This window comes from Lithobates pipiens, unplaced genomic scaffold (genome assembly GCF_037356315.1).
Source record: "Lithobates pipiens isolate NorthernLeopardFrog02 unplaced genomic scaffold, aLitPip1_a1.2 Scaffold_13, whole genome shotgun sequence".
NCBI classification, from domain to species: Eukaryota; Metazoa; Chordata; class Amphibia; order Anura; family Ranidae; genus Lithobates; species Lithobates pipiens.
In genome coordinates, this window is record NW_027507718.1 from 29,360,367 (window position 1) to 29,371,096 (window position 10,730).

At 40.4% G+C, this 10,730-nt stretch overlaps 1 protein-coding gene across 2 annotated transcripts in view; it reads left to right on the plus strand.

Moving 5' to 3' along the window:
- The window catches only part of ABHD17B (abhydrolase domain containing 17B, depalmitoylase), a 61,369-nt gene extending 50,902 nt beyond the window's left edge, over positions 1–10,467 (plus strand). For both annotated transcript variants that reach the window (XM_077474948.1, XM_077474947.1), the window contains one exon: positions 7,804–10,467. In XM_077474948.1, coding sequence (XP_077331074.1) covers positions 7,804–8,023 — 220 coding nt within the window. In that variant the 3' untranslated portion in view covers positions 8,024–10,467. The remainder of the gene's footprint in view (positions 1–7,803) is intronic.
- Positions 10,468–10,730: the final 263 nt, after the last annotated feature.

Genomic DNA, 10,730 nt, shown 5'->3' on the forward strand with positions numbered 1-10,730 from the left:
GGGCTGCTCTGGCCCCCCCCCCCATCATTGTTGTGGGGCCCAAAGCAGCTGCCTCATACTTGCCAACTATATCAGTTTAAATTCCCTTATCCCTTGAAGTTTTAGTCCCGTGCTTTGTCCTGATATCTCAGTGTAAAGTTCTGTTGCTGCTGCCCAGCTCTGCCCTATTGCCATGTACAGATGACTCTCCGGCAGACCCTGTGTTTACATGTAAATCACTTGGGTTGATAAGTAAATCGCAGCGGTATTATGTAATTAGTCATGGACCAAGGCATTGATATGTAATTGTAGGTAACATTTATATGTACAGTTGTGCTCATAAGTTTACATACCCTGGTTGGCTGTAGCCATTTATTATCAATCAACTGTGTTTACTCTTTTTAAATCATAATGGCAACAAACTTCCTAAATGACCCTGATAACATGCACATAAGTTAAGTTGACACAAAGGGGTTTGAATGGCTAGTAAAATGGTAACCATCCTCATCTGTGAACTATTTGCTTGTAATTAGTGTGTGTGTGTATATAAAAGGTCAATGAGTTTCTGGACTCCTGACGGACCCTTGCATCTCTCATCCAGTGCTACACTGACATTTCTGGATTCTGAGTCATGGGGAAAGCAAAAGAATTGTCAAAGCATCTGCGGGAAAAGGAAGTTTAACTGTATAAAACAGGAAAGGAATATAAAAAGATATCCAAGGAGTTGAGAAAGCCAATCGGTGTTCAAACTCTAATCAAGATGTGGAAAATGAGGGGTTCTGTTGAACCCGGCAGGTCGACACAGTAAAGATTGCTGGATTAAGGAGAAGGGAAAGTATTTAAAGTAGAACTATGGGCAACACTTTAATTTTGGATAGCGTATTGGGAGGAATATAACCTGTGTGTGTGTGTGTATCTCTATCTCACGTTGTTTTTTTGTTTGTTTTTTTTTTTTTTCGCCATTTGTTTAATTGCAGAAATTTCACTTCATGTCCCATGGCAAAAATCCCTGCAAACTGAGGGAAATTCTTGGGGACCCCCAGGTTTCCAGAGCTAGTGACCCCATTGAAAGATTTTCACTCTTACTTTTCAGGGGATTTTCTTTTACTTTCACTTTTAGGCATCAAGCACACTGGATGTTTTTGGACGTTTTTAAAAAAAGCTGTTTTTGGCTTCATGTGTTTTTTTTTTTTATTTTTTATTTTATTTTTTTTCCTTTTCCCTTCAGTCCATAAACTCCCCAATGTATTATCCTATGTGTCCATGCACACATGGGCTGTTATCAGCAGTTTCTTTAATCGTACATCATGGGACACAGAGCCATAGTAATTACTATGTGGGTTATAGTCCACCTTCAGGTGCTGGACACTGGCACACTCTAAACAGGAAGTTACCTCCCTATATAACCCCTCCCACTACTGGGAGTATGTCAGTTTTTTCACCAGTGTCTTAACATGTTTGTCATGAGTGAAGATGTGCTGTGCTGAGCTCCTCTGGAGCAATCCTTGCTGGGGCTAGCCGTGCAGCTGGATCCATTCTAATTGTCTTTTAGGCCGAATTGAATGGTACCCGGGCCTCGTGTCCAAAGAAACAAGGTTTTGCTTGCAAATGCTTCTCTTTTTAGAGAGCTGGAACCTGGGATCCAGAACTTTTGGCATTAAGGCCATAGTTTTACTGGCGGTGGTGCTATTGCAGGTCCAGGATTGTGGGTTTCCCCGAGGATCCCTGGCTCCTGAAGTTTTAACGGAACCCACCCTGAAGGGTGACTATTGGGTCTGTTTTTACCACAGAAAACCCTGCGGCGGGAAAGATCAGTGGGGTTTTGTAAGAAATATTTGAATTTTCTTCTGAAATGTCTCCTTTCGTTAGTAAATGTTGTCATGCCTATGTGTCACCCCTGGGGGCTGTATGGCGCGCACATACCTTCTCATGCTGCCTCAAGAGATCACACTGTGCTCAGAGCAGCAGGCTTTTTCTCTCCAGCCAGCAGCAGACCTCCGGTAAGTCGGGGGGGGGGGCGTGTTTCTCTTCTCCCGGCACCCCCCACCTGTGCTGTATTCTCCCCCTCTTCACAAGGAAAAGTGTCAGGAGAAAAAAATGGGGGGGGGGGGCATGCCACTACTTGGCTTCCAGGCTCTCTCCTCACCATTTTTTTTTCCCCTCATGTCGGTCCTGTAGGATCAGAGGCCCGCACCCATGCAGGAAAACTAAAAAAAACAAACAAAGAGGGGGCGGAGCTTAACGCAGTGTTGGCGTCCTCCAACGTCCAGCGCAGGAATATGTTTGTTTTTTAAAGCACCATTATTTCTGCTGCAAGCTGGTGGAGGGACACGAGCATAGAGGGGCATGAAAGCGGTTTGGTGACACGAGCATTCCTCTATGGCAGAAGGGGGAGTTGAAATGCCCCCCAAAAAAAAGAGCTAAAAGGGTCTCCCTCAAGCTCTGGAAAGCCTACTCTACAAATGGCATCCTCCCATGAGAGGGGTGTGGCTGGTCAGAGTGAACATCGGGGCCATGAAATGTTTGCAATTGCTTTCAATACTGCAGCCCCTGTTCATTTTACTAAAGAGCTTTTACCTCAGCCATGGTAGGTTTAAAAAAAAAAAAAAAAAAGTTTAGCGACTTCAATCGCATCCCAGTGTGGTCAAGATGCTACACGTTCTCTTCCATTTTCCTAGGACCCTCAGTCTGCGGAACTAGGGGAAAGAGAAGATGAATTCTCTCAGGGGACTGTGGTGAGGCTGATGACTCCTCCTTATGAGGTGTCAAATGCGGGAGAGCCAGCTTTCGCAATCTGTAAGATTGAAGGTACAATTTCTTGTTGAATGATCCACTCCACATTTATGTACCCTTGACTGAGTGTTTGGGTTCGCTAAAGCCTCCTCAAGCTGCGCATGCTTTTCCCTGTCCATTCTTTGGGGAAAGTTTTTTTGTATCTGGAGGATCACCCAGATAAGCATTATTTTCTTTTCTAAAAAGTTTTCACACTTTATCCTATGGTAGCGAAAATTCACTAAGTAGGGTATACCAGCAATTAACGCTACTATATCCTTTGTGTGTAAGTTTGACTGGTCTGGCAGACAATGCTCAAATACTTAGGGATTCAATGGATAAAAGGTTGGCGCTCCTATTTAAAAATAAACAACTCTCTGGCAGGTTGAGTATCTCAGCCTGCGCTGACAGCAATTGGTTAATGTTGAGAGACCAGTTTAAACAGTTGTTCAAGGTTATCCTGCTCAGCAGGTCCAGAAGGCAGCTTTGTTTACAATAGTTGCTATGATAGATCCTATGCTTTAGGCCTTGCGTCCTTCACTAAGCGTCATGCAAAAAGCTACTGGCTAGTCTTCTTTTTGCAGTGAAACAGCTATCTGGGGATATTTTGGATAATGTATCCAAAGAATTTATAGTAAAAGAAAGACACCCCTTTTGCCACTTAAGTCAAGGAGTAAATGTGTTTTTATTTCAAAGCTCCTTCTGCTGTGCCAGGGGCATCAGCCTCCATACAGTCACGAAGGCTTCCGCCGTCAGGTTCAAAGGGTAATCCTCAGGGTTAACCCAGGGACAAAAGAGTCTTGGGGGAGGAAGACTGCAAGATACTGTAGCCTCCTTACGAGGAGATGCCCTCGCTTGCTCAATAGGGCGAATTCTTCTGCAGGTCTCAGGGATCTGGTAGAAGGAGTGTCAAGATGAATGAGGGACTTCCTCAATAGCTCCAAGGTACAAACTGGAGTTCCAAGAGTTTGTCTCCTCATTTTCTCAGATCATGCGTTCTTAAGGATCTAGAGAAAAATAAATCTTTCAAGCATTGGACCATCTTTTGGCAAAAAGTTTTCATGGTGGCCCCCATGTAAGAGCAGAGGTTGGGGTTTGGTTAAATTCAAATGGACATTCTGGATCTCAAAAATCGGGGAAAAAAATCCTGAATATAATCTTTTTTTTTTTTTTTTAGACCAAAGTATGGTCACCGCATTCGATTACCTGGAATATCTAGGTCGGATTCTCAACCTAGAAGGAATCTTCTTTAAAACCATGAAGAAAATACTTGGGTCTGATCATAGGTACACCCAGAAAAGGGTATTCGTACCCCAGGCAAAGAACAGCGCCATTAGGCAGTCGAAGCAAGATGAATTTCTCCTATTCAACTTTGTGTTATTGGGAAAGATGGCTTCATTCCAGGCCGTTCCTTTTGCTCAGTCCCAATGTGTCTTAGCGGCCGATCTCATCTGATCTTGGAGGCTAAGCAGCGTCGGGCCTGGTTAGTACCTGGATGAAAGACCACCTGCAAATACCAGGTGCTGTAGGCTGGGTGCGCCGGAGCCTCAGTTTATGGTTAGTGTAAAATGTGAGTGTAGAGTAGTAAATACAAATGTAGTGTAAATGTAGTTTAGTGGAAACTCTACATACTCACACACAGGGGCGTTTCTTAATGAATAGCAAAGTCTTTGTGTTATATGTGAATCAGTAACCCTTCTCCAAAGGGTGTGTAGCGGAGATATGTATTTTTCATCCAAGGCATTTCAAACGTACTTTCAGGAGTAGAAATTGAAGAATCCTTCATCCGTTCAATAGTTGGTTTATTTTTCAGAAAGACAAGCAAAGACAAGATTGACATCTGGTAACATATGGCATGGTGATGGCCTCAGAAGGAGGAAAGGGTCATCTGATCTACATTCTCCAAAGTGTAGAATCCATTCTCTTCCAACCGATCCTCCCTTTCCTATAACCCTAGTCCATTCTTATACTGTTTCAAGATGTTATGTCAGCATATCCTAATAACACCCACATTTGCATATATACCCAATATGGTTCAGTCTATAGATAAGTAGCATAACTCCACCCATTGTTCTGACATAGTAACTCAAAAATAGAAATACCTACTCAGCAAAACCACTCCTATCTAAACTCTGTATTGTTCTGTGACCTTCAGAAACCATCACTTACCACCAAACATATAACTTGCATATATTTTCAGAAACTTTTATCTTTTAAGATATTAATTACCTCAAAAACTTCTAACAGTTAGCATCCAAAAATCTGCAAAGGGGAGAATCCTTCCATTACCTGGGAAATAGTAACAACATATGCCAACCTTTTTTTGTTTTTAGGTTGGGGGACAGTCCTGAAAGAGGCAGCTGTCTAAGAGAAGTGGCCCAGATCAAAAATGGTCTTGCCCATTAACATTTTAGAAACTCAGGTAGAGTACTTGGTCCTAAGGGCCTCACTGTTCAGTTTAAGGATTCTGCCAGGATTCAATCCGTCTATGCCACAGCAATGGCCTATATTAATCACCAAGAGGGCACAAGAAGTTGGGCGGCACAGAGGTGAATCTTATCCTATCTTGGGCAGAAAACAATGTACTTTGCCTACCGGCAGTCTTCATTCTAGAAATAGTAAATTGCCAGGCGAACTAATTGAGTCACCAGCAGTTGTTCCCGGGAGAATAGTTCCTTCACCCTGATATCTTCCTGTCAAGGATGGGGAATCCCGGACATAGATCTGTTTGCGTCCAGGTTTAACAAAGAAATCAACAACTTTGTATCAAGAACAAAGGATGCGCTAGCATGCGGAACAGATGCCTTGCTTTTCCCGTGGAATCGGTTCTCACTGATTTGTGCATTCCCTCCTATTGTGCCTGCGTCCACGACTTCACAGAATCAAGCAGGAAGGGAAGTCGTTGATTCTTGTGACCCCCGACGGGGTCCTAGAAATCTTGGTATGCAGAGATGGCAGTAGGGGACCCATGGACCCTACCTTCACGGCCAGACCTTCTCTCGCAAGGTCCGGAGTTCCATCCTACTTTACAAACTCTAAATTTAATGGTTTGGCTATTGAGACCCACACTCTGAAGAAGCGTGGGCTGTCAGGTTCAGTAGTTTTCTACCTTGGTTAATGCAAGGGAGCCGGCCTCCATGATTATATGTTATGGAGTCTGGGAAACATATGTCTCCCGGTGTGAAACCAGGAGCTGCACCCCAGGAAATAAGTCAAGGCAGAGTCCTTGACTTTTCTGCAGATGGGGTGAGAAATAAAGCTGGCCTTGAGTGCTTTCTAAAGACAGGTCTCGGCCTTATCAGTATTATTTCAAGGAACACTTGCTTCGCATTCTTTGGTTCATAAATTTATTTAGGGAGTAACACGGCTTAATCTTCGGTTTTTGGGACTTGAATTTAGTTTTGTCAGTATTACTAAACAGGCTTTTTTTGGGCCCATACAACATATTCCCTTGGTCCTTTTTTGACAAAGAAGCTATTTTTTTTCTGGTAAACATATCTGCTGCAAAAGTGGTATCAGTATTTGCTGCTCTTTCTTATAAAGTGCCATATTTTTATTGTTCACAAGGATAAAGTAGTATTGCATCCTCATCCTAACTTTTTAACCAAAGGTAGTATTAGGTTTTTATCTAAACCAGGATATTGTTCTACCTTCAACCCTGTTCTTTGGAAGAAAAATCACTACATTTTATTGATGTGGTGAGAGCAGTCAATGTCTTCTTAAAGGTGATTGCTCTGATTTGGAAAACTGATGTTTTGTTTGTATTGCCTGAATGTCCTAAAAGGACAGGCAGTATCGAAAGCTACGATTTCTAAATGGTTTTGACAAGTAAACGCTCAAGCTTATGGTTTAAAGAGGTAGTTCTACCCTCTCTAATCAAAACGCACTCCTCTAGGGCTGTTGGTGCTCTGGGCAGTGCATCACCAAGCCTCCATGGCTCAATTCTGCAAGGCCCCAACTTGGTCTTCAATCCATCATACATTTACAAGATTCTATCTGGTAGATGTAAAAAGACAGGCTGTCGCCTTTTGGGAGCAGTGTACTGCAGGCAGCAGTATAAATCCTCTGATCTCATGGCGCTCTACTTGGTTGTGTCTCCTCCCCCTAGTTGGCATTGCTCTGGGACATCCCACATAGTAATTACTATGGCTCTGTGTCCTGTGATGTACCATTAGGAAAAATAGGATTTTTATAACAGCTTACCTATAAAAAAAAAAAATTTTTTTTTTTTTTTCAGCTGTAAAAAACGCTCTAACGACAAACGCTGAAACTCTCAAAAACTCATCTCGCCAGCGTCTTTGGACGTTTTTGATCCATTGAAAAAGAAAAAAAAAAGCCAATAAGCATTATTGCAAAAACATTGAAAAACCTCACTGCAAAGCTACTGGTGTTTTTATAACGTTATTTTAACATCCAGTGTGCATGAGACCTTAATACTAATAGTAAACAGGACAAAGAGAGGGTGTGAATCTCCTTAATGAGTGCACAAACGGCAATAAAAAACATCAGATGTTCTAATCTTCTCTCCATTCTATCCAATAACTAAAAAACATTTTGACTTTAGTTACTTTAACCAGGAGGGTTGTATGTCAGATTGACTAAAGCACAGTTGTATCAAAGGAATAGCTTTCCTACAAGTTTACCAAAGACACTGATGATCAGTATTGAGGTGCAGTTTATGATTTCTGCTTGGTTTCTATAGTTTGCATTGCAAATTTGCCACAAGTACATGTCTATGCGGCAGGGTGCAGCGGTTGTTTCTGCATATGTGACTTCATTATAGTTCTCTTTTGGGACTAATGGTATGCTCTGCATATATTTGTCTTGGAACTTGGCTTGCATGTCGGAAGCCTGTACACGCCATCTTAGAATAGTGTGTACAGTGGGGGAGGAAACAAAATAATCTGGTTTATTTAATTGCAAGAGGCTACAGCATGTACTTTTCATATATATATATATATATATATATATATTTTTTTTTTTTTTTTTAACAAAGTAATATATTAATATTTACCCTAGACGTTCGTGTAATGCACTTTTATTTCCTTACAGCATTGATAAAATCTCCAAGATAACCTCTCCTGTGCTGATCATCCATGGCACGGAAGATGAAGTGATAGACTTTTCCCATGGACTGGCACTGTTCGAGCGCTGTCAAAGGCCGGTGGAACCCTTGTGGGTGGAAGGAGCTGGACACAACGATGTGGAACTGTATGGACAATACCTTGAACGGTTAAAACAGTTTGTCACACAAGAGCTTGTAAATTTGTAAAGTACTACATGGTCAAAACAATCTCTCCCTGCGGCACGGAAGGTTTGCGACAACTTTTACAGCAGTGCATAGCGGCTCGCTAGCCACCCATCAGAGAGTTTATCCAATCATGTTTCTTTTATTTTGCTGGACTGTGAGCCATACAAAGGTCCTATACAACCTGAAGGTCTGTTTTGCAAATTATGTTGGTCGCCTTAACAGATGTACAGGTAATTATTTAAGGGGAAAGCATGTCTAAAACATTTTCCTACATCCTTTTTTTTTTTTTTCTTCAATGTCTTGCACAGTATTAGTTGAGATCTCTTCTGTGCTGTCACTTTATGAAGCTACGGTGTATGCTAGTATTTAGAGTTTAATAAACAGGTGTCGTAGAATCCAAAATGACATTGGAACTGATTGAAGGCTGTTTTAAAGGGAAGCACCACTATACACAAACCAGCAAATACCTCAGGTTCTCTTCTCTGTTGGATTATAGCCTTGCACGTTCCACAGTATGTCAGAACTTTACAATAAAATTAGAGCAGATTAAAATGACATGGAATTGCTCAAAACGGTACTTTAGCCAGCAAAGTGGGTTTAGCCATTTTCAGCGATCACATAGTGGTGTTACCCTTTATAGCACCATAAAGTCAGGAGTACAATGCGATTATCACAAGTCTTAATACTATTGCATGGCATCGAGAGAGCTCTGTACACAAATTTTGCATGTGGCATACACCCAGATAACTTTACTGACGGTCTAAGCCTAAAACCAACATACCCTTATCGGCAGTCATAAAGGAGCACAGCATAACAGGAAAATGTCATTGGATGTACTGTCCCTTTTTAACATCAGTAATGAAGGTTTTTATACCAGTATTAAAATGTGGAAATTAATCTGCTGTCAGGTTTTTGTCCTTTACCTACATCTGTGTATTTTTTTTTTTTGTTTTTTGTTTTTTTGTCAAGAGCTCTTGAAAGAAGCAGCTCATCATATCAGCATGGCTCATCCATATGTACTGTATCTAAGATGAGCAGTGTGATTAAGTGGCAACAAACTGATTGTAAAAGTCCCTTCTATTATTCGTAAGGATAGTTCTTGTTTCCCAGGTGCCCAGAGACACTTGTTTATCGCTTTTTGATCCACATAGGCTTTTTTACAAAATCTGATCAAACCTTCTGTGATCAGTCAATTCCTGTCTTATGGAATGCAAAGCATATCAAGTGAGCAGAATTTTGTTGCCAAACACATTTAAATATTCCCTTTTTTTTTTTTTTTGCTTCTCTGGGATTATTGCAACCTAAGAAGCACTGCAGCTTCACAAAGCACTGAAATGTTTAAGAATCTGAAGTAGAATCTGTGATTTCATACACTGAACCATAAACCACTATATACACCTAAATGACTTGATCCAGCCAGATTGTTTGCTTTTTTTTTGTTTTTTGGGCAGTTATGTACAGTAGTAGTATGATTGCCCTTTTTACTGGTGTACATATTTGCAATGTCATCCAAACAATATTTTCTTAAAAAGAAATTGACAGTTTTGCAAAAAGGTGCAGCCGAACACTAGTGTGTCTGTAGCTGCTGTTCTTTACTTCTTTCTACATGTGCTAAAAAGGGAATATTAAATCTTTGTTTTCTGTTGCTGAGCAACAGCATGCTGGACTCTAAACTGACAGAACAAGCTTCCTTGGCCAAAATCTTTCATTCAAGTCAGTGGGGGGTTTTCAGGCAGCCCCTTTGGACACACTGGGCTGGATTCCACATATTCCAAAGTGGGCCCTTTGTTTTGTTTTTTCTTCTTAGGCTAGATTGTATAACTTGCCAATTTTTTTTTTTTTTTTGTAGTTTATTATTTTACCAATTTAGTTTTATCACTGTAACAGTAGGCTATTGCTACAATGTGTTGATTTGGGTAATGCTCTTCACGTTCTAGTACCACTATAATACAACTAGCTGGCCAGTCAGTTCAGTTTCTGGTACAGAGCATTTCAAATGTTCGTTTGAAACCTTGTTTTTAAGTACAAGGCAACGTTCTGTAGACCTCACTGACTTAAACATTATGTTCATTCTAACAGAACTTTTGTATTTCTTTTTTTTTTTTTTTTTTTTTTTTTTTTTTTAAATTGTTTGCAGACAAGCTGCATGATTCTGCAAATTTTTGGAAATATTTTTTCAATTAGTTTACAAAAGCATTTTTTAACTTTTTTTGGTCTTTTTATATATGCATTTTTTTTTCTTTAAGTTGCCTGTCCTTCAGTTTAGGTTGGCTTCAAGTTTCAATAATGAATGCAACTGCAATTTAATGATATGTAGTACAAATTGTGAATGGATAACACTGTGGATACATATAAAGGCCTTATTTAGTGTCATAATTGTGGCTGTTTGGGATTGTATAAAGTTTAATCATGTATTATAAAGACTTGCATTGGTTTAGATGTGACCCAGTAAAAATCTATAACTACTTTGTGGTGTACTTGTGATTTTTTTATTTTTATTTTTTTATTTTTTTTTTTTGTTTAACCACTACAGCCCCGGACCAATAAACACCTTTAGGACCAGAGGTCTTTTTCCAATTTCGCACTGCGCTGCTTTAACTGGTAATTGCGCGGTCATGCAATATTGCACCCAAACGAAATTTGCGTCCTTTTCTTCCCACAAATAGAGCTTTCTTTTGATGGTATTTGATTGCCTCTGCGATTTTTATTTTTTGCGATATAAATGGAA